This window comes from Drosophila miranda (assembly GCF_003369915.1).
Source record: "Drosophila miranda strain MSH22 chromosome Y unlocalized genomic scaffold, D.miranda_PacBio2.1 Contig_Y2_pilon, whole genome shotgun sequence".
Lineage (NCBI taxonomy): Eukaryota > Metazoa > Arthropoda > Insecta > Diptera > Drosophilidae > Drosophila > Drosophila miranda.
Window position 1 is genome coordinate 17,747,294 of NW_022881614.1, and position 27,946 is coordinate 17,775,239.

The 27,946-nt window shown below is 54.1% G+C and overlaps 5 protein-coding genes across 6 annotated transcripts in view; all 5 read left to right on the top strand.

The window, feature by feature from the left end:
* The first annotated feature begins 229 nt into the window (after window positions 1-229).
* Window positions 230-924, top strand: LOC117193130. The gene is made up of 2 exons (XM_033397862.1): window positions 230-435; window positions 509-924. The coding sequence occupies exons 1-2, from the start codon at window positions 363-365 to the stop codon at window positions 769-771; spliced, it is 336 nt and encodes a 111-aa protein (XP_033253753.1). The 5' UTR covers window positions 230-362; the 3' UTR covers window positions 772-924.
* Window positions 925-1,690: 766 nt separating this feature from the next.
* Window positions 1,691-2,408, top strand: LOC117193129. Its single transcript, XM_033397861.1, has 2 exons — window positions 1,691-1,919; window positions 1,993-2,408. The coding sequence occupies exons 1-2, from the start codon at window positions 1,847-1,849 to the stop codon at window positions 2,253-2,255; spliced, it is 336 nt and encodes a 111-aa protein (XP_033253752.1). The 5' UTR covers window positions 1,691-1,846; the 3' UTR covers window positions 2,256-2,408.
* Window positions 2,409-4,417: 2,009 nt separating this feature from the next.
* On the top strand, window positions 4,418-4,997 carry LOC117193123. Its single transcript, XM_033397855.1, has 2 exons — window positions 4,418-4,511; window positions 4,585-4,997. The coding sequence occupies exons 1-2, from the start codon at window positions 4,439-4,441 to the stop codon at window positions 4,845-4,847; spliced, it is 336 nt and encodes a 111-aa protein (XP_033253746.1). The 5' UTR covers window positions 4,418-4,438; the 3' UTR covers window positions 4,848-4,997.
* Window positions 4,998-5,725: 728 nt separating this feature from the next.
* Window positions 5,726-6,506, top strand: LOC117193116. The gene is made up of 2 exons (XM_033397847.1): window positions 5,726-6,027; window positions 6,101-6,506. Exons 1-2 carry the CDS (start codon window positions 5,952-5,954, stop codon window positions 6,361-6,363), a joined length of 339 nt encoding a protein of 112 aa, XP_033253738.1. The 5' UTR covers window positions 5,726-5,951; the 3' UTR covers window positions 6,364-6,506.
* Window positions 6,507-7,306: 800 nt separating this feature from the next.
* Window positions 7,307-27,946, top strand: part of LOC117193125 — a 28,344-nt gene continuing 7,704 nt past the window's right edge. The window contains exons 1-2 of one of the 2 annotated variants that reach the window (XR_004474512.1): window positions 7,307-7,511; window positions 7,585-7,897. Coding sequence is in view for 1 of the 2 variants with exons in the window: in XM_033397857.1 (XP_033253748.1) it covers window positions 7,439-7,511; window positions 7,585-7,847 (336 nt within the window). In the remaining variant the exon portion in view is untranslated. The remainder of the gene's footprint in view (window positions 7,512-7,584; window positions 7,898-27,946) is intronic. The other variant, XM_033397857.1, reaches the window with a different exon arrangement.

Genomic DNA, 27,946 nt, shown 5'->3' on the forward strand with positions numbered 1-27,946 from the left:
ATAAAAGAAGAAACAACAAGTTTTATTTGCTGCAAGAACACTGTACACATAGATGAATACATATATCATTTTTATTACTTTCGATTTTATTATTATTTTTCTAACACACATACTGCTCCCCTTTGAAGAATATTTTCTATTATTTAGGAAGGCCTTATTTTCAAAAGAATTTTTGTGTTGAGCTAAGCAAGACTCACAATTTTTATAGTCAATTCCCCAGCATGAAAACCCAATAGGCAGCCTACTTAATCGTTACAATACATAGTAAGCCTGACCAAAAAAGTCAGTGGACGGCTGCCTCGCCCCAACAGATTTTATTTTTCCCGTAAAATACGAGTAAGGTGAAACCTACAAATTAAATCATGATTTACGGCATGCTGGTGACACTCTCGACGGCAATCTATACTACGAAGGCCACCCTTTGGCAGGTTCAACGTGAGTGTAGAAAGTGGAAAGATGATTTGGTTCGAGCGTATGAGCTGTATGACTGTCTGATCTGATCCCACAGAGACCCTAATCAATTGGATGATGTCGTTTAGTCTTTTCATTTTGGGTCTGTTCTGCAAGCCGTATTTGATAGTTCCCCTGTTGGCAGCTGGGTTCTTCATGGTGCGCCGGATCTTGCTGCGGCGGGCAAAGCGGACGCAAGCCTGGAAATCGCCGGGTAACAACGAGTCTGGGTCGTCCAGGCATTACTCCATTAAAACCCCACCATCACGCGACACGGAGAGCTCCCTGCCCAATAGCGTCGGTGACACATCCCAGAAGTAGTCGAGCAACGGATAATCACACGATTCACACGGGTTTATAAAACATATAACATACGTCTGAAATACTACATACACATTCCATGAGAACACTCATACATGTGCACGGGTGTGGATGGATCCTAAGACTAAAGCAATTAAAAAATACTGCACTGTACCATCGTTTCATCCAAAAGAATACTAGGACTTGAGCAGAGTGGGGATGTCTACTTTGCGCAGAGCGTCTCTTGCTTTGAGGAGCATAATATTGTGCGGCTGGCCAGTGAGGCCGGCCAAGTGATGCATATACCTGTCAATGTTGCCAACGCTCGGACCGCTCGATTGCAGCGGAGGCAATGGGACACCATTGAGGGCTGCAACCAGCTTCTGGCGCAGACCCTTCACCTACGCCTCCAGTCGCACATTCTCCTCCTTCAGTTCGGCCACCTCGCCCATCACCTTGGCATAGCCAACCTTGGTGTTGTCCACGTGCTGCTCCAGCACCGCATTTAAGTGTACCACCTTAAATGTACGCTATAATTTAGAATTTAACCTTTTTGAAACAACCACAACAACACAACTATCAAACAAAACTATTTTCTATTTAAGTTTTAATTTATTTTTGATTTTTTTTTTGCTGTTCCTAAGAAACAAATCCAAAAAACAAAACACATTAAGAAGAAAAAGGCTTAAGTTCATTAACGAAGAAGTAAAACGACGAGACGACCATTTTGTTTAATAATAAAAGAAGAAACAAGTTTTATTTGCTGCAAGAACACTGTACACATAGATGAATACATATATAATTTTTATTACTTTCGATTTTATTATTATTTTTCTAACACACATACTGCTCCCCTTCGAAGAATATTTTCTATTATTTAGGAAGGCCTTATTTTCAAAAGAATTTTTGTGTTGAGCTTAGCAAGACTCACACTTTTTATAGTCAATTCCCCAGCATGAAAACCCAATAGGCAGCCTACTTAATCGTTACAATACATAGTAAGCCTGACCAAAAAAGTCAGTGGACGGCTGCCTCGCCCCAACAGATTTTATTTCTCCCGTAAAATACGAGTAAGGCGAAACCTACAAATTAAATCATGATTTACGGCATGCTGGTGACACTCTCGACGGCAATCTATACTACGGTGGCCACCCTTTGGCAGGTTCAACGTGAGTGTAGAAAGTGGAAAGATGATTTGGTTCGAGCGTATGAGCTGTATGACTGTCTGATCTGATCCCTCATAGACCCTAATCAATTGGATGATGTCGTTTAGTCTTTTCATTTTGGGTCTGTTCTGCAAGCCGTATTTGATAGTTCCCCTGTTGGCAGCTGGGTTCTTCATGGTGCGCCGGATCTTGCTGCGGCGGGCAAAGCGGACCCAAGCCTGGAAATCGCCGGGTAACAACGAGTCTGGGTCGTCCAGGCATTACTCCATTAAAACCCCACCATCACGCGACACGGAGAGCTCCCTGCCCAATAGCGTCGGTGACACATCCCAGAAGTAGTCGAGCAACGGATAATCACACGATTCACACGGGTTTATAAAAAATATAACATACGTCTGAAATACTACATACACATTCCATGAGAACACTCATACATGTGCACGGGTGTGGATGGATCCTAAGACTAAAGCAATTAAAAAATACTGCACTGTACCATCGTTTCATCCAAAAGAATACTAGGACTTGAGCAGAGTGGGGATGTCTACTTTGCGCAGAGCGTCTCTTGCTTTGAGGAGCATAGTATTGTGCGGCTGGCCAGTGAGGCCGGCCAAGTGATGCATATACCTGTCAATGTTGCCAACGCTCGGACCGGACGGTTCCAGCGGAGGCAATGAGACACCATTGAGGGCTGCAACCAGCTTCTGGCGCAGACCCTTCACGTACGCCTCCAGTCGCACATTCTCCTCTTTCAGTTCGGCCATCTCGCCCATCACCTTGGCATAGCCAACCTTGGTGTTGTCCACGTGCTGCTCCAGCACCGCATTTAAATGTACCACCTTAAATGTACGCTATAATTTAGAATTTAACCTTTTTGAAACAACCACAACACAACTATCAAACAAAACTATTTTCTATTTAAGTTTTAATTTATTTTTGATTAACTTTTTTTTGCTGTTCCTAAGAAACAAATCCAAACGAGGGGGAACGTTGTGAGTTGCTGCGGACACCGCAACTCTACAGTTATACCCGATACTTAGTCAGTATGGCTCTCCTTCGGCAGACGCCGCTAATATTAAACGACACGACAATGAGTGCGTGCGAGAGAGACAGAAAATCAGTCTGAGCGTGACGTGGGGCGCTGCGTAGCCAGTGCAAATTGATTTGTTCCTTTTGGGTATAAAAATGATCTGCGTTTATAGTTTTCTCGAATCTGCAATATTGTGGATGCAACAGATTTTCGTCCTTTGTGTGGGCGGAAGGGGGTGGGGCGAAATTCAGAGATATACGTTTTATAGTGAGATCTAACAGAAGTGCGGATACCAAATTTGGTTACTCTAGCTTTAATAGTCTCTGAGATTTGTGGATGCCCCAGATTTTCGTCCTTTGCGGGGGCGGAAGGGGGGTGTGGCGAAATTTGGACACAAAACGGTCAAGGTCCGATATCACAGGAGTGTGGATACCAAATTTGGTTGCTCTGGCTCTTATAGGTTCTGAGATCCTTGAACTCATATTTTTCAATTGGCAAAGCCGACCATGAATACTGTGTGTTAGAGAGAGACAGAGCGAGAAAGAATGAAATTATTTTCTTGATTCTGGATATAATAATTATACGATCTGGTTGAGATTTTACACTCTAGAACATATAGTCATCCTCTACGATTCTGCGTTTTTGGTTTTATCGTATCTTTAAAAATGTAGATGCCACAGATTTTCGTCCTTTGTGGGGGCGGAAGTGGGCGGGGCGAAGTTTTGAAATATACTTGTAGCAGTGACATATCACAGAAATCTGGATCCAAAACATCGTTGCTCTAGATCTTATAGTCTTTGAGCACTAGGCGCTGAAGGGGACGGACAGACGGACGGACGGACGGACGGACAGACGGACAGACGGACAGACGGACAGACAGACAGACAGACAGGTCTCAATCGACTCGGCTATTGATGCTGATCCAGAATGTATATACTTTATGGGGTCGGAAACGATTCCTTCTGGACGTTACACACATCCACTTTTACCACAAATCTAATATACCCCAATACTCATTTTGAGTATCGGGTATAAAAACAAAACACATTAAGCTTCAGTTCATTAACGAAGAAGTAAAACGACGAGACGATCATTTTGTTCAATAATAAAAGAAGAAACAACAAGTTTTATTTGCTGCAAGAAGACTGTACACATAGATGAATACATATATCATTTTTATTACTTTCGATTTGATTATTATTTTTCTAACACACATACTGCTCCCCTTCGAAGAATATTTTCTATTATTTAGGAAGGAATAGAATATTTTCTATTATTAGGAAGGCCTTATTTTCAAAAGAATTTTTGTGTTGAGCTAAGCAAGACTCACACTTTTTATAGTCAATTCCCCAGCATGAAAACCCAATAGGCAGCCTACTTAATCGTTACAATACATAGTAAGCCTGACCAAAAAAGTCAGTGGACGGCTGCCTCGCCCCAACAGATTTTATTTCTCCCGTAAAATACGAGTAAGGTGAAACCTACAAATTAAATCATGATTTACGGCATGCTGGTGACACTCTCGACGGCAATCTATACTACGGTGGCCACCCTTTGGCAGGTTCAACGTGAGTGTAGAAAGTGGAAAGATGATTTGGTTCGAGCGTATGAGCTGTATGACTGTCTGATCTGATCCCACAGAGACCCTAATCAATTGGATGATGTCGTTTAGTCTTTTCATTTTGGGTCTGTTCTGCAAGCCGTATTTGATAGTTCCCCTGTTGGCAGCTGGGTTCTTCATGGTGCGCCGGATCTTGCTACGGCGGGCAAAGCGGACCCAAGCCTGGAAATCGCCGGGTAACAACGAGTCTGGGTCGTCCAGGCATTACTCCATTAAAACCCCACCATCACGCGACACGGAGAGCTCCCTGCCCAATAGCGTCGGTGACACATCCCAGAAGTAGTCGAGCAACGGATAATCACACGATTCACACGGGTTTATAAAACATATAACATAGTCTGAAATACTACATACACATTCCATGAGAACACTCATACATGTGCACGGGTGTGGATGGATCCTAAGACTAAAGCAATTAAAAAATACTGCACTGTACCATCGTTTCATCCAAAAGAATACTAGGACTTGAGCAGAGTGGGGATGTCTACATTGCGCAGAGCGTCTCTTGCTTTGAGGAGCATAGTATTGTGCGGCTGGCCAGTGAGGCCGGCCAAGTGATGAATATACCTGTCAATGTTGCCAACGCTCGGACCGGACGGTTCCAGCGGAGGCAATGGGACACCATTGAGGGCTGCAACCAGCTTCTGGCGCAGACCCTTCACGTACGCCTCCAGTCGCACATTCTCCTCCTTCAGTTCGTCCACCTCGCACATCACCTTGGCATAGCCAACCTTGGTGTTGTCAACGTGCTGCTCCAGCACCGCATTTAAATGTACCACCTTAAATGTACGCTATAATTTAGAATTTAACCTTTTTGAAACAACCACAACACAACTATCAAACAAAACTATTTTCTATTTAAGTTTTAATTTATTTTTGATTAACTTTTTTTTGCTGTTCCTAAGAAACAAATCCAAAAAACAAAACACATTAAGAAGAAAAAGGCTTAAGTTCATTAACGAAGAAGTAAAACGACGAGACGACCATTTTGTTCAATAATAAAAGAAGAAACAACAAGTTTTATTTGCTGCAAGAAGACTACACATAGATGAATACATATATCATTTTTATTACTTTCGATTTGATTATTATTTTTCTAACACACATACTGCTCCCCTTCGAAGAATATTTTCTATTATTTAGGAAGGAATAGAATATTTTCTATTATTTAGGAAGGCCTTATTTTCAAAAGAATTTTTGTGTTGAGCTAAGCAAGACTCACACTTTTTATAGTCAATTCCCCAGCATGAAAACCCAATAGGCAGCCTACTTAATCGTTACAATACATAGTAAGCCTGACCAAAAAAGTCAGTGAACGGCTGCCTCGCCCCAACAGATTTTATTTCTCCCGTAAAATACGAGTAAGGCGAAACCTACAAATTAAATCATGATTTACGGCATGCTGGTGACACTCTCGACGGCAATCTATACGTCTACGGTGGCCACCCTTTGGCAGGTTCAACGTGAGTGTAGAAAGTGGAAAGATGATTTGGTTCGAGCGTATGAGCTGTATGACTGTCTGATCTGATCCCACAGAGACCCTAATCAATTGGATGATGTCGTTTAGTCTTTTAATTTTGGGTCTGTTCTGCAAGCCGTATTTGATAGTTCCCCTGTTGGCAGCTGGGTTCTTCATGGTGCGCCGGAGCTTGCTGCGGCGGGCAAAGCGGACCCAAGCCTGGAAATCGCCGGGTAACAACGAGTCTGGGTCGTCCAGGCATTACTCCATTAAAACCCCACCATCACGCGACATGGAGAGCTCCCTGCCCAATAGCGTCGGTGACACATCCCAGAAGTAGTCGAGCAACGGATAATCACACGATTCACACGGGCTTATAAAACATATAACATACGTCTGAAATACTACATACACATTCCATGAGAACACTCATACATGTGCACGGGTGTGGATGGATCCTAAGACTAAAGCAATTAAAAAATACTGTACTGTACCATCGTTTCATCCAAAAGAATACTAGGACTTGAGCAGAGTGGGAATGTCTACTTTGCGCAGAGCGTCTCTTGCTTTGAGGAGCATAGTATTGTGCGGCTGGCCAGTGAGGCCGGCCAAGTGATGCATATACCTGTCAATGTTGCCAACGTTCGGACCGGACGGTTCCAGCGGAGGCAATGGGACACCATTGAGGGCTGCAACCAGCTTCTGGCGCAGACCCTTCACGTACGCCTCCAGTCGCACATTCTCCTCCTTCAGTTCGGCCACCTCGCCCATCACCTTGGCATAGCCAACCTTGGTGTTGTCCACGTGCTGCTCCAGCACCGCATTTAAATGTACCACCTTAAATGTACGCTATAATTTAGAATTTAACCTTTTTGAAACAACCACAACACAACTATCAAACAAAACTATTTTCTATTTAAGTTTTAATTTATTTTTGATTAACTTTTTTTTGCTGTTCCTAAGAAACAAATCAAAAAAACAAAACACATTAAGAACAAAAAGGCTTAAGTTCATTAACGAAGAAGTAAAACGACGAGACGACCATTTTGTTCAATAATAAAAAAGAAACAACAAGTTTTATTTGCTGCAAGAAGACTACACATAGATGAATACATATATCATTTTTATTACTTTCGATTTGATTATTATTTTTCTAACACACATACTGCTCCCCTTCGAAGAATATTTTCTATTATTTAGGAAGGCCTTATTTTCAAAAGAATTTTTGTGTTGAGCTAAGCAAGACTCACACTTTTTATAGTCAATTCCACAGCATGAAAACCCAATAGGCAGCCTACTTAATCGTTACAATACATAGTAAGCCTGACCAAAAAAGTCAGTGGACGGCTGCCTCGCCCCAACAGATTTTATTTCTCCCGTAAAATACGAGGAAGGTGAAACCTACAAATTAAATCATGATTTACGGCATGCTGGTGACACTCTCGACGGCAATCTATACTACGGTGACCACCCTTTGGCAGGTTCAACGTGAGTGTAGAAAGTGGAAAGATGATTTGGTTCGAGCGTATGAGCTGTATGACTGTCTGATCTGATCCCACAGAGACCCTAATCAATTGGATGATGTCGTTTAGTCTTTTCATTTTGGGTCTGTTCTGCAAGCCGTATTTGATAGTTCCCCTGTTGGCAGCTGGGTTCTTTATGGTGCGCCGGATCTTGCTGCGGCGGGCAAAGCGGACCCAAGCCTGGAAATCGCCGGGTAACAACGAGTCTGGGTCGTCCAGGCATTACTCCATTAAAACCCCACCATCACGCGACACGGAGAGCTCCCTGCCCAATAGCGTCGGTGACACATCCCAGAAGTAGTCGAGCAACGGATAATCACACGATTCACACGGGTTTATAAAACATATAACATACGTCTTGTAAGGAAGTTCTCATTCCGAGGTACAGCTTCTCAGTCTGTCCAGGGGCCGGTCCTTCCCCACAGCAAAATTTGTTGTGTGAGGACCTAAGGGGAGAGCCGTTCGCAGCGAAAGCGCACCCGTGGGGTGGATCGAGGCGCGGGTGAACCCGTGCTTGGGGAGCTGCCGAGATGTGTGTTGGGGGTCATGCGAGGCGGGAGGAGGGGGTTTGGGTCAGGGGTCGGAAGGGTAGGGGAGAGTGGAGCCCAGCTTAGCAGATGCCGCATGATCCACGACTCACATCTGCGTCGCCTGGTCCCCAGGGCGAGGGTGTAGGAGAGGGAACCCAGCTTTGCGGATGCCGCGTGAATCCACGACTCACATCCAGCATCGCCGGGTCCCCTAGGGCGAGGATGTAGGAGAGGGAACCCAGCTTTGCGGATGCCGCGTGAATCCACGACTCACATCCAGCATCGCCGGGCCCCAGGGGAGACAGGTATGGGGAAGGGAAGCCCAGCTTGGGGGATGCCGCATGATCCACAACTCACATCCCCTTCGCCGGGCCCCAGGGAATAGGGAAGAGAGGGGGTGGGGCTGAGGGACTCCTACGGGCGAAAGTTCTGAAACCGGTGGGTTGAGGTGGGTGTCTTTATTGTGGGGGGAAAAATTTACAACATTTTCGGGAAAACATCTGGTTCTGTGCGTACACCCTGCCTACTGCACCGATCTATCCCCCCAGAGCTCACATACGTGAGGTGGCTCACCCTTGGTTTCCCTTCCTTGGGTCCGGCGGCCGGTCCTCGTCACGTCGGCGGCTTCCTTTGCACACCGCGGTCACAGCTGGTTTTTATTCACCGCGTCCGGCTTATTGCGTACACGGCGCGGTCACGGCTAGTTTTTAAATCTATTTTGGCTTCCACCGCACAACCGGTCTGGCTCAGCCCTCCGAGATCACTCCCGAGCCTCGCCCGCGCTGGACCGTGCCAGGCCTCTGCTTTACCTTTTGCAGCTTCTCCGCCGCTTCGTGGCTGTAGGCCTCGGCTGCGTGGGCGATCGGCGGCTTCTCTGCCGCTTCGCTCTCTTGCATGCTGTTCTTTTGCCTTCGGCCGTTCTCTCTCTTGCTTTGGCTGCGTGGGCGTAAGAGCGACCGGCGAGTCTCTTCGTTTCCTTCTCTTCCATGTCGGCTCTCTTTGCTGCGTGGCCGTAGTAGGCGTCTCTCCTTCGTGTTGTCTCTTCGCTGCTAATAAGTAAACGCCTCACTATTTTAGGGGTTTTCTTAGCCTATTTCTTATTTTAATTGGGGAAACTAAGGATTCATTGTTCGTTGTCTAAGTAATACTAATTATAATAGAAGTAATAAGAATCGGATAAAAAGTGATAATGAAATAATGAAATTAGATAACCAGCCGTCGGGGCGGTCCCTCCAGGGGATGGTGTCGTGGTTAGTGCTGTGGAGGCTTATGCCTTCACACTCCCTTCCTACTTCGGGGGGGGCGCGGTGAAATGCGCACCAAATTCCCGCTGATGCATACGCGGAAGCGTTGGCCGTCGTGGTGTTCTAAGCTGCGGATCCGGCTGCGCCCGTGACGCGCCGCGTTTGCCTGAGGGCTGGCGCCTTCCAACAGGCTTTGCGGGATGCGGCGGTCAGGCGTGCTTACCCGCCAGGCGACTGGGGCGATTGGCCATTCCTGCTCCTCCTGCAGCGTGTTTAGCTCGGGCATCTCCTCGAACGCTGTGAGCAGTCCGCCCGCCTCTGCCTCTTCCAAACCCAATGACAGGTCGCTGTCCTTTGGTTGGCTCGCGTTTCCTGGTTCGGCCTCTCGGGCCGTGCAGCTCGTCGGTTCCGGGTTCGGGGCGTTGTGGTCGGTGGGAACTGGCGATAGCCACTTCATTGGTGCGTGGTCCAGCGGCTGCCAATCGGGATTCTCCCTTCTTTCCGGGGCTGCCGCCTCCTCCTGCGCGTCCCACTCCTGCAGTCTGGCGTGCCACCCGTCGTCCCAGCTGGTGTCCGGGATCGGGCCGGTTGGGCCCTCCCAGGATCCAGACTACCTCCTCGTCTCCGTCATCCCTGGGTATCGGGGACACGGGTCCGTCCCCCAGGCCGAGTTCCTGGAGCAGTTGGGGCAGCTCATTGCCGGTTACGTGTCTGGGTGGCTCGTGTTCATCCTGAAGGCCGAGGTTCCGGAGCCGTCCCAGACTGCCGTCGCGGATCCGTAGCGGAGTGGTGTCGTCCTCTCCTAGGAGCTGTACCTCGTCGTCGCTTGTTGTGTCGTTGTCCGACGCGGGGATGATCTCCCTCTCGGGCCCGGGTGGGGTGATGGGCCGTGGATGGGCGAGCAGCAGTTGCAGGGTCCTGTCGGCGTCCTTCCAGGTGGTCCAAGGTGCCACGTCAACCGCGATGTTGGCTGGAGTGTTCTTCTGGCAGTTGGCCGGCCCATCTTCGTCCTCGCTCACGTCCGAGTATGGGCCCGCGTGGCCCGCTCAGCCTCCAGTTGGCGGTTTAGCTCCTGGACGGAGTGCTTGAACCATGGACGGCCACCCGCTTTTCTGAAGCGTCGGTCGTGCAAGAACTCTTCATCGGTGCTTGCCTGGCAGGTCGGCTCCCAGTGCTTGTCGGCCTCCATCGTGCGGCTGGTGAACCCTTCGTCGGAGCTGCTGTCGTAGCTCGGCCGTGGGGTCAGCGGTTCTCCCATGCGGTACAGGTAAAAGGGCGGTGGTGGTGGGGACCGCAGCCGCAGTTTGGGCGCGACTGGGGAGCTGCTCTGCCCCTCGGAGTTGGGGTCCAGGGTGACGTGTCCTGGCTCGACGCGTCTTCGAGTCGCGCGTGGGGTGACGGCGGTGCCTGTTCCTTGGCCTGGATGCTTGCGGCGGCGTAGGCGTCTTGGTGGCTCCTGCTGGGCCTAGCCTGCTCGGACCTCCTCGTCTGAGTCCGATGGCCGCATCGCCTCCACTGTGATGATCCCAGCCAGGTTGTTTCGTGACGTGTTCGGATGGACGACGTCGTTGAGCCATGCCCAGGTCATGGTTGTCGCCCGGCGGGGCGACGGTGGGCCTTCGGGGCGGGCCCGACGTCGGGATGGCCTAGGTGGCCTGGGTGGTCGTGGTACGGCTCCTGTTGATGGTCCAGGCTGCGTGGTGTTGCCCGGTTCTGCCTGCGGGGTCGGAGAGTGGTGGCTTGCTGGTGGTTGGCTGGTCGTGGACCGTGGTTGCCTTGAGCTGGGCGGCGACGCACCCCTAGGATGCCCCTCCGTGCCATCCTTTGCTTCTAGAGGCTGTGCGTCGCTCGTCCTTGGGTTGTCCATGTCGGATCTGGTGGGGGGAAGAAACCTTGTTTGGTTAGAACCTGCCCTGTGCTACTGATGTGTCCTGTGCCTTGGGTTTCCCTGATCGGTGCATTTTCTAGTTTCTGGCTATGTCTTACTCTAATCCCTTAAGGGGAGTTAAGCTATCTTACTGAGTGTGGACGCGGTTTCCCCTTGCGGGGCGGCAGCGCACTACCATAAGTGGCCCTCATGAACTCGCGGTTTTCCTGGTGCTGGGGTCGTCGTCATCGTTGTCTTCGTTGTCTTCGCTGGTGAGTGTGTGCTCGTTGTCGTGGTAGGCCTTGAGGTCGGCTAGTCCGGCCGTTCGTCGTTGTCTTTCCGGATGCTTCTGGAGTCGTGCTATGGTGGGAGAAATAAATTTAATTACTTTGTAAGGCCCCTCATATTTGGGAGCCAGTTTGGCAGCGAAGTTGTCCGCCGCTTTGGACAGGTGATGTTGGCGTAGCATCACGAGCGTCCCGATCGTGGGTCTCCATTCGCGTCGACGTAGGTTGTAGGTCCTGCTCTGCGTATGTGATGCCTGCTGGGTATTTTCTTGTACGATGGCGAAGATTTCCTTGAGTCGCTTGGCCTTGTTGGTTGGGGTCTCTGTCACTTCGCCTAGTCCTGGGGTCGTCTCTTCGTACAAGGCTCCAGGCAACCGAGGTTCCCGGCCGAGTACGATGAATGCTGGGCTGAAGCCTGTGGTGTCCGATGTGCTGCTGTTGATGGCTAGGCTGAGTTCGGGCAGCAGCTCGTCCCATTTCCGCTGGTCTCCATCGATGTACTGGGCGATCATGGTTTTGATCGTCCTGTTGGCTCGTTCCGTGGGGTTTTGTTGTGGGGTATAGGGCTTGCTGCCACGGCGACAGGTCCTTCAGTTCCAGGGCGGTAGTGGTGGCCAAGATCGCGTTCTCGTAGTCATCCGAGTCGGCTGGGCGAAACGGGTTGCGTTCCCGAGCTATCTCGGCGTCGGCTAATGGCTCCAGTTGGTAGTCCGTCGTCGGGGTTTCTGTGATCTCGTCCTGTGGTATCGGGGTTCGTGGCTTACGTGATGTTTGTCGTGTTGGGTGACTACGTGGTGACTCCCGGTTCGATGAGCTGGCCCTGGATTGATCCCGCGGGGCCGCAGCTATCTTTGCTGGAAAATCCTGGTGATTCCTGGATCTTGTTGCTGGCTCCCGGTTCGATGAGCTGGCCCTGGGTTGGTCCAGCGGCGCCGAAGCTGTCTCTGCCCAAGTCCTTTGTTTCCTGCTGTGTCCTGTGGGTGACTCCTGGTTCGACGAGCTGGCCCTGGATTGATCCAGTGGAGCCGCAGCTGTCTCTGCCCAAGTCCCTTGCTTCCTGCTGTGTCCTGTTGGTGACTCCTGGTTCGACGAGCTGGCCCTGGATTGATCCAGTGGAGCCGCAGCTGTCTCTGCCCAAGTCCCTTGCTTCCTGCTGTGTCCTGTTGGTGACTCCTGGTTCGACGAGCTGGCCCTGGATTGATCCAGTGGAGCCGCAGCTGTCTCTGCCCAAGTCCTTTGTTTCCTGCTGTGTCCTGTTGGTGACTCCTGGTTCGACGAGCTGGCCCTGGATTGATCCAGTGGAGCCGTAGCTGTCTCTGCCCAAGTCCTTTGTTTCCTGCGGTGTCCTGTTGGTGACTCCTGGTTCGACGAGCTGGCCCTGGATTGATCCAGTGGAGCCGGAGCTGTCTCTGCCCAAGTCCTTTGTTTCCTGCTGTGTCCTGTGGGTGACTCCTGGTTCGACGAGCTGGCCCTGGATTGATCCAGTGGAGCCGTAGCTGTCTCTGCCCAAGTCCTTTGTTTCCTGCTGTGTCCTGTTGGTGACTCCCGGTTCGACGAGCTGGCCCTGGATTGATCCAGTAGGGCCGTAGCTGTCTCTGCCAAAGTCTTCGTTTTGTTGCGTTGTCCTGTTGGTGTCGGGTCTCGTGCTGGGGAACTGGCCATGGTTGGTTCCATCGGTGTCGCAGTTCTTTCCGTCGTAGCTTTCTTCGTGTCCTGTTGTGGTAACGTAGTCCTGGGGTTGTTGCTTGATCTTGTCTGGTAGGGCTTTGTTGTCATTGCGGTTGGATGGTTCGTGGTTGGCTGTGGGGTGTTGGTCTGCGGCTGGTCTCGGACGGTAGTGGAGTCCGCAAACGTGACAGACCGTGGGCGTGGCTGGGCGGTGCATGATGGTATCGTCCCGGCGGGTTTCTGCTGCAACTTCAGCTGTAGATATGCCCTTCCGCAGTGGATCGTTGCGCGGATGCCACAGAGGAACATCCACGTCTTCCTCAGGGACATCGGGTCTCACGCCCCGGAGGGGGTGAGATCTCGTACTCGTTACTGGCGGACAAACTCCGGATATGGGGATTTACTTTCGACGGTCACGCGGACCCACTAGCGTTCATCGAAAGGCTCGAGGAGCGAGTGGAATCATACGGCGAGAGCCCAGAGCAGCTGCCGCGAGCCATCTCCGGTCTCCTTACAGGTAAGGCCGAAGGATGGTTCCGAACTTTTCAGATGCAGGGACAGAATTGGACAGACTTTCGGAAAGAATTCCTAGAATTCTTCCTGCCCCCAGATACTTCCAGCGCCTGGAAGACACCATACGAAGTCGGGAACAGACGCCCAAGGAATCCTTCCGGGATTACCTTATCGAGTTGCGTCTGATGATGCAACGAGCCCAGTATACTCGGGAACAGGAACTCGAACGGATCTACTAAAATCTCCGTCCGGAGTATCAAATGTACACGCGCAGACAAGATTTCCGATCACTCACAGAATTGACCCAGCTCGTCTCGGCCTACGAAACCGCGCGGGACCGAGACGCACTCCGCAGCATCGCGACCACGCAGAACCATCGACCCCGTGCCGCCTTTACCGGCAATGGCACCAACCCCCAACGGGGCAACACACACGAGACACCCGGGAAGACCGAGATCACCAACCGAGGAATCGGCCAGGAGCAAGAGCAGGCGATCGATGTACAACGAGCCTGCCGGAACTGCGGGGAAAACGGTCATTTCAGTGGTGCGTGCACAAACCGACAGAAGCTGTTCTGTTGGGAATGTGGCCACCGAGGGGTCCGGACCATCAACTGCTGCCGGAAGCCAGCGTCGGGAAACGGATCGGGTCTCCGCCCAACTGGGACATGGACGGAGGCGCGCACCCCGGAACAGGAGAAACCCACCCATTAAGCATGACCGGAGGAAGGATCGCTGCCCTGGTGGACATCAATGGGAGAGCATTTGCGGCCACCCTCGACACTGGAGCCACACGATCCTTCATCAGTGAGCGGCTGGCGAAGGGGATATGGACGACCGGGAACAGGCGAGAGGTGAGGACCAGGATCCGCCTGGCAGATGGAACCAGGAAGGAGATCAACCAAGCGATAGCAGTCACAGTCCTTCCGTGGTTGTCTGGTGGCTAGGCGTGGCCAGGGGTCCAGCGGTAGTGGGTACTGGCGCGTGGTTCTTGCTGGACGCCTCTGGTCTGGTTCCTTGGAGTGGTCCTTGGGCAGCTCGTTGTGGTTGCTCGTCCTGGGCGGCCGGTGTCTCGGTTGCTGACTCGCGGTATCCGTGGGTGGATCCTTGGCTCGTGCTGGGCAGCTCGGGTACAATTAATCGCAGTTTTGGTCCCTCCTTGCTGTCTTCCATCTTCGTCCGGCTCTCTGGCCCGGGTGACGTGGCTGGACTCCGGTGGTCCCTGGGGCTCGGTATGTTCCCAAAGTGCGTAGCCAATTCGTCCAGCCTTGCCTGCACGGCTTCGGGGTGCCCAGGGCGTGCGATGAATGCGGTGATCCGGCTCCGTAGATCCTCTACAGTCCCAGTTTCTCCTAGTCCAAACTCCTTAGCTAGGCTCTGCAGCTCGTCCTTCTTGCGGGACGCTATCCAGCGGATGTTCATCCTGATCCTGGAACACTAATCGGGGCACCGGTACGAGTCCTTATCAGCACGGTACTGGGTCTGGGGCTTCTGTACTAGGATACACGGCACTGGGTGAAGAGTCCTGTCCGAAGGACACGCGGCACGGTACTGGATCGGTGATCCTATACTAGGATACACGGCACTGGGGTGGGGGGATCCTGTCGAAGGATACGTGGCGAGATACTGGATCGGTGATCCTATACTAGGATACACGGCACTGGGGTGAAGGATCCTGTTCGAAGGACACGAGGCACTGTACTAGATCGGTGATCCTGTACTAGGATACAGAGCAGTGGGTTGGATGATCCTGTCGAAGGATACGTGGCACTGTACTAGATCGGTGATCCTGTACTAGGATACGCAGCACTGGGTTGGATGGCGGTACAGGGAGAGGTTCTGTCTGACTGCCCGGTGGTAACTGTGTGACTGCTCGGTAATGACTGTCTGACTGCTCGGTAACAACTGTCCTACTGCTCGGTAGTGACTGTCTGACTGCTCGGTAACAACTGTCCGACTGCTCGGTAATGACTGTCTGACTGGTGTTCCTGCTCCGCCTTATATTGGCCATGGCTTTGTGGCCGAGGGCTTCTCTGCCATGTAGCTGCTCCTCTGCGATCGCCCTCTGTCCCCCGCTGCTCCGTTGTTCTACCGCTGCTTCGCTGCTTGGCTGCTCTGTCACTGTCTCGCTGCTCTGTCACTACCTCGCTGCTCGGTCATTGTCTCGCTGCTCTGTCACTGCCTCGCTGCTCGGTCACTGCCTCGCTGCTCTGTCGCTGCGCCTTCTCCGCTCTGCCGCTGCCACGTTGCTCTGTCGCTGCTGCTTCTCCGCTCTGCCGCTGCCTCGTTGCTCTGTCGTCGCTGCTTTCCTGCTCTGCCGCTGCGCCGCTGCTGCTGTTTTGCTACTCTGTCGTTGGTGCCGCTTTGTCGCCGTCGCGTGCCAAAGTTTTAGGCGCCGTCCGCGGCCATTTTCTCCCGGCACGCGGTGCTGTGTCTTCGGCGTCTCTCCCCGTCTCTTTCTGTCGCGTAGGTGGCTGTCTGCGTGGTTTTTCGCGTCTCTCCCCGTCTCTTTCTGGCGCGTAGGTGGCTGGCTGCGTGGTTTCGCCGGCGCGTCTGGGACACGTGCCGGCGGCTGTTGCTTGGGGGTATTAGAGAAACCAGACTCAGCTGTACATAAGTCGAGGGATCAACGATTGGTGCTGGCTATTTGCCGGGACTCTGATTTTTGGCTGCTGATCACTGATTTTAAGTTTTCCTTCCTTTTCTCCTGCTGCTTTTCCTGATCCGTGGCTCCTAAACATCGTTTGCCGTTTTGCTTTTGTGGGTCTTGCCTTTTAATTGTTGGCTGCTGCTTGGTTCCCTTTTCACTTCTAACTGCTTTTCACTTATTCCCTATGCTCACCGACACTCCCCTCGTGTCCCTGCTCGGGCGCCATCTGTAAGGAAGTTCTCAGGCCGAGGTACAGCTTCTCAGTCTGTCCAGGGCCGGGTCCTTCCCCACAGCAAAATTTGTTGTGTGAGGACCTAAGGGGAGAGCCGTTCGCAGCGAAAGCGCACCCGTGGGGTGGATCGTGGCGCGGGTGAACCCGTGCTTGGGGAGCTGCCGAGACGTGTGTTGGGGGTCATGCGAGGCGGGAGGAGGGGGTTTGGGTCAGCGGTCGGAAGGGTAGGGGAGAGGGGAGCCCAGCTTAGCAGACGCCGCATGATCCACGACTCACATCTGCGTCGCCGGATCCCCAGGGCGAGGGTGTAGGAGAGGGAACCCAGCTTTGCGGATGCCGCGTGAATCCACGACTCACATCCAGCATCGCCGGGTCCCCCAGGGCGAGGGTGTAGGAGAGGGAACCCAGCTTTGCGGATGCCGCGTGAATCCACGACTCACATCCAGCATCGCCGGGTCCCAGGGGAGACAGGTATGGGGAAGGGAAGCCCAGCTTGGGGGATGCCGCATGATCCACAACTCACATCCCCTTCGCCGGGCCCCCAGGGAATAGGGAAGAGAGGGGGTGGGGCTGAGGGACTCCTACGGGCGAAAGTTCTGAAACCGGTGGGTTGAGGTGGGTGTCTTTATTGTGGGGGAATAAATGACAAAAATTTACAAAATTTTCGGGAAAACTTCTGGTTCTGTGCGTACACCCTGCCTACTGCACCGATCTATCCCCCCCAGAGCTCACATACGTGAGGTGGCTCACCCTTGCTTTCCCTTCCTTGGGTCCGCGGTCACAGCTGGTTTTTATTCACCGCGTCCGGCTTATTGCGTACACGGCGCGGTCACGGCTAGTTTTTAAATCTATTTTGGCTTCCGCCGCACAACCGGTCTGGCTCAGCCCTCCGAGATCACTCCCGAGCCTCGCCCGCGCTGGACCGTGCCAGGCCTCTGCTTTACCTTTTGCAGTTTCTCCGTCGCTTCGTGGCTGTCGGCCTCGGCTGCGTGGGCGATCGGCGGCTTCTCTGCCGCTTCGCTCTCTTGCATGCTGTTCCTTTGCGTTCGGCCGTTCTCTCTCTTGCTTTGGCTGCGTGGGCGTAAGAGCGACCGGCGAGTCTCTTCGTTTCCTTCTCTTCCATGTCGGCTCTCTTTGCTGCGTGGCCGTAGTAGGCGTCTCTCCTTCGTGTTGTCTCTTCGCTGCTAATAAGGGGTTTTCTTAGCCTATTTCTTATTTTAATTGGGGAAACTAAGGATTCATTGTTCGTTGTCTAAGTAATACTAATTATAATAGAAGTAATAAGAATCGGATAAAAAGTGATAATGAAATAATGAAATTAGATAACCAGGCGTCGGGGCGGTCCCTCCAGGGGATGGTGTCGTGGTTAGTGCTGTGGAGGCTTATGCCTTCACACTCCCTTCCTACTTCGGGGTGGGGCGCGGTGAAATGCGCACCAAATTCCCGCTGATGCATACGCGGAAGCGTTGGCCGTCGTGGTGTTCTAAGCTGCGGATCCGGCTGCGTCCGTGACGCGCCTCGTGTTCATCCTGAAGGCCGAGGTTCCGGAGCCGTCCCAGACTGCCGTCGCGGATCCGTAGCGGAGTGGTGTCGTCCTCTCCTAGGAGCTGTACCTCGTCGTCGCTTGTTGTGTCGTTGTCCGACGCGGGGATGATCTCCCTCTCGGGCCCGGGTGGGGTGATGGGCCGTGGATGGGCGAGCAGCAGTTGCAGGGTCCTGTCGGCGTCCTTCCAGGTGGTCCAAGGTGCCACGTCAACCGCGATGTTGGCTGGAGTGTTCTTCTGGCAGTTGGCCGGCCCATCTTCGTCCTCGCTCACGTCCGAGTATGGGCCCGTCGTGGCCCGCTCAGCCTCCAGTTGGCGGTTTAGCTCCTGGACGGAGTGCTTGACCCATGGACGGCCACCCGCTTTTCCGAAGCGTCGGTCGTGCAAGAACTCTTCATCGGTGCTTGCCTGGCAGGTCGGCTCCCAGTGCTTGTCGGCCTCCATCGTGGGGCTGGTGAACCCTTCGTCGGAGCTGCTGTCGTAGCTCGGCCGTGGGGTCAGCGGTTCTCCCATGCGGTAGAGGTAATAGGGCGGTGGTGGTGGGGACCGCAGCCGCAGTTTGGGCGCGACTGGGGAGCTGCTCTGCCCCTCGGAGTTGGGGTCCAGGTTGACGTGTCCTGGCTCGACGCGTCTTCGAGTCGCGCGTGGGGTGACGGCGGTGCCTGTTCCTTGGCCTGGATGCTTGCGGCGGCGTAGGCGTCTTGGTGGCTCCTGCTGGGCCTAGCCTGCTCGGACCTCCTCGACTGAGTCCGATGGCCGCATCGCCTCCACTGTGATGATCCCAGCCAGGTTGTTTCGTGACGTGTTCGGATGGACGACGTCGTTGAGCCATGCCCAGGTCATGGTTGTCGCCCGGCGGGGCGACGGTGGGCCTTCGGGGCGGGCCCGACGTCGGGATGGCCTAGGTGGCCTGGGTGGTCGTGGTACGGCTCCTGTTGATGGTCCAGGCTGCGTGGTGTTGCCCGGTTCTGCTTGCGGGGTCGGAGAGTGGTGGCTTACTGGTGGTTGGCTGGTCGTGGACCGTGGTTGCCTTGAGCTGGGCGGCGACGCACCCCTAGGATGCCCCTCCGTGCCATCCTTTGCCTTTAGAGGCTGTGCGTCGCTCGTCCTTCGGTTGTCCATGTCGGATCTGGTGGGGGGAAGAAACCTTGTTTGGTTAGAACCTGCCCTGTGCTACTGATGTGTCCTGTGCCTTGGGTTTCCCTGATCGGTGCATTTTCTAGTTTCTGGCTATGTCTTACTCTAAGCTATCTTACTGAGTGTGGACGCGGTTTCCCCTTGCGGGGCGGCAGCGCACTACCATAAGTGGCCCTCATGAACTCGCGGTTTTCCTGGTGCTGGGGTCGTTGACAGGTGATGTTGGCGTAGCATCACGAGCGTCCCGATCGTGGGTCTCCATTCGCGTCGACGTAGGTTGTAGGTCCTGCTCTGCGTCTGTGATGCCTGCTGGGTATTTTCTTGTACGATGGCGAAGATTTCCTTGAGTCGCTTGGCCTTGTTGGTTGGGGTCTCTGTCACTTCGCCTAGTCCTGGGGTCGTCTCTTCGTACAAGGCTCCAGGCAACCGAGGTTCCCGGCCGAGTGCGATGATTGCTGGGCTGAAGCCTGTGGTGTCCGATGTGCTGCTGTTGATGGCTAGGCTGAGTTCGGGCAGCAGCTCGTCCCATGTCCGCTGGTCTCCATCGATGTACGGGCGATCATGGTTTTGATCGTCCTGTTGGCTCGTTCCGTGGGGTTTTGTTGTGGGGTATAGGGCTAGCTGCCACGGCGACAGGTCCTTCAGTTCCAGGGCGGTAATGGTGGCCAAGATCGCGTTCTCGTAGTCATCCGAGTCGGCTGGGCGAAACGGGTTGCGTTCCCGAGCTAGTTGGTAGCTAGAGCTAGTTCCAGTTGGTAGTCCGTCGTCGGGGTTTCTGTGATCTCGTCCTGTGGTATCGGGGTTCGTGGCTTACGTGATGTCTGTCGTGTTGGGTGACTCCGTGGTGACTCCCGGTTCGATGAGCTGGCCCTGGATTGATCCCGCGGGGCCGCAGCTATCTTTGCTGGAATATCCTGGTGATTCCTGGGTCCTGTTGCTGGCTCCCGGTTCGATGAGCTGGCCCTGGGTTGGTCCAGCGGCGCCGAAGCTGTCTCTGCCCAAGTCCTTTGTTTCCTGCTGTGTCCTGTGGGTGACTCCTGGTTCGACGAGCTGGCCCTGGATTGATCCAGTGGAGCCGCAGCTGTCTCTGCCCAAGTCCCTTGCTTCCTGCTGTGTCCTGTTGGTGACTCCTGGTTCGACGAGCTGGCCCTGGATTGATCCAGTGGAGCCGCAGCTGTCTCTGCCCAAGTCCCTTGCTTCCTGCTGTGTCCTGTTGGTGACTCCTGGTTCGACGAGCTGGCCCTGGATTGATCCAGTGGAGCCGTAGCTGTCTCTGCCCAAGTCCTTTGTTTCCTGCTGTGTCCTGTTGGTGACTCCTGGTTCGACGAGCTGGCCCTGGATTGATCCAGTGGAGCCGGAGCTGTCTCTGCCCAAGGCCTTTGTTTCCTGCTGTGTCCTGTGGGTGACTCCCGGTTCGACGAGCTGGCCCTGGATTGATCCAGTAGGGCCGTAGCTGTCTCTGCCAAAGTCTTCGTTTTGTTGCGTTGTCCTGTTGGTGTCGGGGTTCGTGCTGGGGAACTGGCCATGGTTGGTTCCATCGGTGTCGCAGTTCTTTCCGTCGTAGCTTTCTTGGTGTCCTGTTGTGGTGGCGTAGTCCTGGGGTTGTTGCTTGATCTTGTCTGGTAGGGCTTTGTTGTCATTGCGGTTGGATGGTTCGTGGTTGGCTGTGGGGTGTTGGTCTGCGGCTGGTCTCGGATGGCAGTGGAGTCCGCAAACGTGACAGACCGTGGGCGTGGCTGGGCGGTGCATGATGGTATCGTCCCGGCGGGTTTCTGCTGAAACTTCAGCTGTAGATATGCCCTTCCGCAGTGGATCGTTGCGCGGATGCCACAGAGGAAGTCGAGCCCCAAAATGAAGTCGTCTAATACCGTGGGGAGCATAAGAAGAGATACCTGTGTTTCTTGCTGATCCAGGCGCACTGTGACTGCTATCGCTTGGTTGATCTCCTTCCTGGTTCCATCTGCCAGGCGGATCCTGGTCCTCACCTCTCGCCTGTTCTCGTCCCTATCTCCTTCGCCAGCCGCTCACTGATGAAGGATGGTGTGGCTCCAGTGTCGAGGGTGGCCGCAAATGCTCTCCCATTGATGTCCACCAGGGCAGCGATCCTTCCTCCGGTCATGCTTAATGGGTGGGTTTCTCCTGTTCCGGGGTGCGCGCCTCCGTCCATGTCCCAGTTGGGCGGAGACCCGATCCGTTTCCCGACGCTGGCTTCCGGCAGCAGTTGATGGTCCGGACCCCTCGGTGGCCACATTCCCAACAGAACAGCTTCTGTCGGTTTGTGCACGCACCACTGAAATGACCGTTTTCCCCGCAGTTCCGGCAGGCTCGTTGTACATCGATCGCCTGCTCTTGCTCCTGGCCGATTCCTCGGTTGGTGATCTCGGTTTTCCCGGGTGTCTCGTGTGTGTTGCCCCGTTGGGGGTTGGTGCCATTGCCGGTAAAGGCGGCACGGGGTCGATGGTTCTGCGTGGTCCCGATGCTGCGGAGTTCGTCTCGGTCCCGCGCGGTTTCGTAGGCCGAGACGAGCTGGGTCAATTCTGTGAGTGATCGGAAATCTTGTCTGCGCGTGTACATTTGGTACTCCGGACGGAGATTTTAGTAGATCCGCTCGAGTTCCTGTTCCCGAGTATACTGGGCTCGTTGCATCATCAGACGCAACTCGATAAGGTAATCCCGGAAGGATTCCTTGGGCGTCTGTTCCCGACTTCGTATGGTGTCTTCCAGCCGCTGGAAGTATCTGGGGGGCAGGAAGAATTCTAGGAATTCTTTCCGAAAGTCTGTCCAATTCTGTCCCTGCATCTGAAAAGTTCGGAACCATCCTTCGGCCTTACCTGTAAGGAGACCGAAGATGGCTCGCGGCAGCTGCTCTGGGCTCCCGCCGTATGATTCCACTCGCTCCTCGAGCCTTTCGATGAACGCTGGTGGGTCCGCGTGACCGTCGAAAGTAAATCCCCAATTCCGGAGTTTGTCCGCCAGTAACGAGTACGAGATCTCACCCCCTCCGGGGCGTGAGACCCGATGTCCCTGAGGAAGACGTGGATGTTCTCCTTCCGTGGTTGTCTGGTGGCTAGGCGTGGCCAGGGGTCCAGCGGTAGTGGGTACTGGCGCGTGGTTCTTGCTGGACGCCTCTGGTCTGGTTCCTTGGAGTGGTCCTTGGGCAGCTCGTTGTGGTTGCTCGTCCTGGGCGGCCGGTGTCTCGGTTGCTGACTCGCGGTATCCGTGGGTGGATCCTTGGCTCGTGCTGAGCAGCTCGGGTACAATTAATCGCAGTTTTGGTCCCTCCTTGCTGTCTTCCATCTTCGTCCGGCTCTCTGGCCCGGGTGACGTGGCTGGACTCCGGTGGTCCCTGGGGCTCGGTATGTTCCCAAAATGTGTAGCCAATTAGACCAGCCTTGCCTGCACGGCTTCGGGGTGCCCAGGGCGTGCGATGAATGCGGTGATCCGGCTCCGTAGGTCCTCTACAGTCCCAGTTTCTCCTAGTCCAAACTCCTTAGCTAGGCTCTGCAGCTCGTCCTTCTTGCGGGACGCTATCCAGCGGATGTTCATCCTGATCCTGGTACACTAATCGGGGCACCGGTACGAGTCCTTATCAGCACGGTACTGGGTCTGGGGCTTCTGTACTAGGATACACGGCACTGGGTGAAGAGTCCTGTCCGAAGGACACGCGGCACGGTACTGGATCGGTGATCCTATAATAGGATACACGGCACTGGGGTGGGGGGATCCTGTCGAAGGATACGTGGCGAGGTACTGGATCGGGGATCCTATACTAGGATACACGGCCCTGGGGGGAAGGATCCTGTTCGAAGGACACGCGGCACTGTACTAGATCGGTGATCCTGTACTAGGATACACAGCACTGGGTTGGATGATCCTGTCAAAGGATACGTGGCGCGGTACAGGGAGAGGTTCTGTCTGACTGCCCGGTGGTAACTGTGTGACTGCTCGGTAATGACTGTCTGACTGCTCGGTAACAACTGTCCTACTGCTCGGTAATGACTGTCTGACTGCTCGGTAACAACTGTCCGACTGCTCGGTAATGACTGTCTGACTGGTGTTCCTGCTCCGCCTTATATTGGCCATGGCTGCTCTGTCACTGCTTGGCTGCTCTGTCACTGTCTCGCTGCTCTGTCACTGCCTCGCTGCTCGGTCACTGTCTCGCTGCTCTGTCACTGCCTCGCTGCTCTGTCGCTGCGCCTTCTCCGCTCTGCCGCTGCCACGTTGCTCTGTCGCTGCTGCTTCTCCGCTCTGCCGCTGCCACGTTGCTCTGTCGTCGCTGCTTTCCTGCTTTGCCGCTGCGCCGCTGCTGCTGCTTTGCTACTCTGTCGTTGGTGCCGCTTTGTCGCCGTCGCGTGCCAAAGTTTTAGGCGCCGTCCGCGGCCATTTTCTCCCGGCACGCGGTGCTGTGTCTTCGGCTTCTCTCCCCGTCTCTTTCTGTCGCGTAGGTGGCTGTCTGCGTGGTTTTTCGCGTCTCTCCCCGTCTCTTTCTGGCGCGTAGGTGGCTGGCTGCGTGGTTTCGCCGGCGCGTCTGGGACACGTGCCGGCGGCTGTTGCTTGGGGGGTATTAGAGAAACCAGACTCAGCTGTACATAAGTCGAGGGATCAACGATTGGTGCTGGCTATTTGCCGGGACTCTGATTTTTGGCTGCTGATCACTGATTTTAAGTTTTCCTTCCTTTTCTCCTGCTGCTTTTCCTGATCCGTGGCTCCTAAACATCGTTTGCCGTTTTGCTTTTGTGGGTCTTGCCTTTTAATTGTTGGCTGCTGCTTGGTTCCCTTTTCACTTCTAACTGCTTTTCACTTATTCCCTATGCTCACCGACTCTCCCCTCGTGTCCCTGCTCGGGCGCCATCTGTAAGGAAGTTCTCAGGCCGAGGTACAGCTTCTCAGTCTGTCCAGGGCCCGGTCCTTCCCCACAGCAAAATTTGTTGTGTGAGGACCTAAGGGGAGAGCCGTTCGCAGCGAAAGCGCACCCGTGGGGTGAATCGAGGCGCGGGTGAGCCCGTGCTTGGGGAGCTGCCGAGACGTGTGTTGGGGGTCATGCGAGGCGGGAGGAGGGGGTTTGGGTCAGGGGTCGGAAGGGTAGGGGAGAGGGGAGCCCAGCTTAGCAGACGCCGCATGATCCACGACTCACATCTGCGTCGCCGGATCCCCAGGGCGAGGGTGTAGGAGAGGGAACCCAGCTTTGCGGATGCCGCGTGAATCCACGACTCACATCCAGCATCGCCGGGTCCCCCAGGGCGAGGGTGTAGGAGAGGGAACCCAGCTTTGCGGATGCCGCGTGAATCCACGACTCACATCCAGCATCGCCGGGTCCCCAGGGGAGACAGGTATGGGGAAGGGAAGCCCAGCTTGGGGGATGCCGCATGATCCACGACTCACATCCCCTTCGCCGAGCCCCCAGGGAATAGGGAAGAGAGGGGGTGGGGCTGAGGGACTCCTACGGGCGAAAGTTCTGAAACCGGTGGGTTGAGGTGGGTGTCTTTATTGTGGGGGAAATAAATGACAAAAATTTACAACATTTTCGGGAAAACTTCTGGTTCTGTGCGTACACCCTGCCTACTGCACCGATCTATCCCCCCCAGACCACACATACGTGAGGTGGCTTACCCTTGCTTTCCCTTCCTTGGGTCCGGCGGCCGGTCCTCGTCACGTCGGTGGCTTCCTTTGCACACCACGGTCACAGCTGGTTTTTATTCACCGCGTCCGGCTTATTGCGTACACGGCGCGGTCACGGCTAGTTATACCCGATACTCAAAATGAGTATTGGGGTATATTAGATTTGTGGTAAAAGAGGATGTGTGTAACGTCCAGAAGGAATCGTTTCCGACCCAATAAAGTGTATATATTCTGGATCAGCATCAATAGCCGTGTCGATTGACCCCTGTCTGTCTGTCTGTCTGTCCGTTTGTCCGTCTGTCCGTCTGTCCGTCCGTCCGTCCGTCCGTCCGTCTGTCCGTCCCCTTCAGCGCCTAGTGCTCAAAGACTATAAGAGCTAGAGCAACGATGTTTTGGATCCAGACTTCTGTGATATGTCACTGCTACAAAAATATTTCAAAACTTCGCCCCGCCCACTTCCGCCCCCACAAAGGATGAAAATCTGTGGCATCCACAATTTTAAAGATATGAAAAAACCAAAAATTGTAGAGAATGACCATATCTTTAAGACTGCAGAATCTGAATTGGATCGTATTATTATTATAGCCAGCATCAAGAAAACAATTTCATTTTTTCTCGCCCTGTCTCTCTCTAACACACACGTAGCATAGGCGGCTTTGCTTAGAGTAAAACATTAGCGCCTAGATCTCAGAGACTACAAAAGCTAGAGCAACCAAATTCGGTATCCACACTCAAAATTGTTTCAAAATTTCGCCACACCCCCTTCCGCCCCGGCAAAGGACGAAAATCTGTGGATATTCAAAAATCTCAGAGACTATTAAGGCTAGAGTAACCAATTTTGTTATCCGCACTCCTGTTAGATCTTACTATAAAATGTGTATCTCAAAATTTCGCCCCACCCCCTTCCGACCACACAAAGGACGAAAATCTGTTGCATCCACAATATTGCACATTCGAGAAAACTAAAAACGCAGAATCATAGATAATGACCATATCTATCAGATTGCTGAATCTGGATCAGATCAGATCATTTTTATAGCCGAAAGGAACAAATCAATTTGCAGTGGCTACGCAGCGCCCGACGTCTCGCTCAGACTGATTTTCTGTCTCTCTCGCACGCACTCTTTGTCGTGTCGTTCAATATTAGCGGCGTCTGCCGGAGGAGAGCCATACTGACTTAGTATCGGGTATAACCGTAGAGTTGCGGTGTCCGCAGCAACTCACAACGTTCCCCCTCCTTTTTAAATCTATTTTGGCTTCCGCCGCACAACCGGTCTGGCTCAGCCCTCCGAGATCACTCCCGAGCCACGCCCGCGCTGGACCGTGCCAGGCCACTGCTTTACCTTTTGCAGCTTCTCCGCCGCTTCGTGGCTGTAGGCCTCGGCTGCGTGGGCGATCGGCGGCTTCTCTGCCGCTTCGCTCTCTTGCATGCTGTTCCTTTGCGTTCGGCCGTTCTCTCTCTTGCTTTGGCTGCGTGGGCGTAAGAGCGACCGGCGAGTCTCTTCGTTTCCTTCTCTTCCATGTCGGCTCTCTTTGCTGCGTGGCCGTAGTAGGCGTCTCTCCTTCGTGTTGTCTCTTCGCTGCTAATAAGTAAACGCCTCACTATTTTAGGGGTTTTCTTAGCCTATTTCTTATTTTAATTGGGGAAACTAAGGATTCATTGTTCGTTGTCTATGTAATACTAATTATAATAGAAGTAATAAGAATCGGATAAAAAGTGATAATGAAATAATGAAATTAGATAACCAGCCGTCGGGGCGGTCCCTCCAGGGGATGGTGTCGTGGTTAGTGCTGTGGAGGCTTATGCCTTCACACTCCCTTCCTACTTCGGGGTGGGGCGCGGTGAAATGCGCACCAAATTCCCGCTGATGCATACGCGGAAGCGTTGGCCGTCGTGGTGTTCTAAGCTGCGGATCCGGCTGCGCCCGTGACGCGCCTCGTGTTCATCCTGAAGGCCGAGGTTCCGGAGCCGTCCCAGACTGCCGTCGCGGATCCGTAGCGGAGTGGTGTCGTCCTCTCCTAGGAGCTGTACCTCGTCGTCGCTTGTTGTGTCGTTGTCCGACGCGGGGATGATCTCCCTCTCGGGCCCGGGTGGGGTGATGGGCCGTGGATGGGCGAGCAGCAGTTGCAGGGTCCTGTCGGCGTCCTTCCAGGTGGTCCAAGGTGCCACGTCAACCGCGATGTTGGCTGGAGTGTTCTTCTGGCAGTTGGCCGGCCCATCTTCGTCCTCGCTCACGTCCGAGTATGGGCCCGTCGTGGCCCGCTCAGCCTCCAGTTGGCGGTTTAGCTCCTGGACGGAGTGCTTGACCCATGGACGGCCACCCGCTTTTCCGAAGCGTCGGTCGTGCAAGAACTCTTCATCGGTGCTTGCCTGGCAGGTCGGCTCCCAGTGCTTGTCGGCCTCCATCGTGGGGCTGGTGAACCCTTCGTCGGAGCTGCTGTCGTAGCTCGGCCGTGGGGTCAGCGGTTCTCCCATGCGGTAGAGGTAATAGGGCGGTGGTGGTGGGGACCGCAGCCGCAGTTTGGGCGCGACTGGGGAGCTGCTCTGCCCCTCGGAGTTGGGGTCCAGGTTGACGTGTCCTGGCTCGACGCGTCTTCGAGTCGCGCGTGGGGTGACGGCGGTGCCTGTTCCTTGGCCTGGATGCTTGCGGCGGCGTAGGCGTCTTGGTGGCTCCTGCTGGGCCTAGCCTGCTCGGACCTCCTCGTCTGAGTCCGATGGCCGCATCGCCTCCACTGTGATGATCCCAGCCAGGTTGTTTCGTGACGTGTTCGGATGGACGACGTCGTTGAGCCATGCCCAGGTCATGGTTGTCGCCCGGCGGGGCGACGGTGGGCCTTCGGGGCGGGCCCGACGTCGGGATGGCCTAGGTGGCCTGGGTGGTCGTGGTACGGCTCCTGTTGATGGTCCAGGCTGCGTGGTGTTGCCCGGTTCTGCTTGCGGGGTCGGAGAGTGGTGGCTTGCTGGTGGTTGGCTGGTCGTGGACCGTGGTTGCCTTGAGCTGGGCGGCGACGCACCCCTAGGATGCCCCTCCGTGCCATCCTTTGCCTTTAGAGGCTGTGCGTCGCTCGTCCTTCGGTTGTCCATGTCGGATCTGGTGGGGGGAAGAAAC

Coding starts and splice junctions, on each gene's coding strand:
- LOC117193129 (XM_033397861.1), top strand. CDS start 1,847: ATGATTTACGGCATGCTGGTGACACTCTCGACGGCAATCTATACTACG. Junction 1,920..1,992: donor CACCCTTTGGCAGGTTCAAC/GTGAGTGTAGAA, acceptor CTGATCCCTCAT/AGACCCTAATCAATTGGATG.
- LOC117193123 (XM_033397855.1), top strand. CDS start 4,439: ATGATTTACGGCATGCTGGTGACACTCTCGACGGCAATCTATACTACG. Junction 4,512..4,584: donor CACCCTTTGGCAGGTTCAAC/GTGAGTGTAGAA, acceptor CTGATCCCACAG/AGACCCTAATCAATTGGATG.
- LOC117193116 (XM_033397847.1), top strand. CDS start 5,952: ATGATTTACGGCATGCTGGTGACACTCTCGACGGCAATCTATACGTCT. Junction 6,028..6,100: donor CACCCTTTGGCAGGTTCAAC/GTGAGTGTAGAA, acceptor CTGATCCCACAG/AGACCCTAATCAATTGGATG.
- LOC117193130 (XM_033397862.1), top strand. CDS start 363: ATGATTTACGGCATGCTGGTGACACTCTCGACGGCAATCTATACTACG. Junction 436..508: donor CACCCTTTGGCAGGTTCAAC/GTGAGTGTAGAA, acceptor CTGATCCCACAG/AGACCCTAATCAATTGGATG.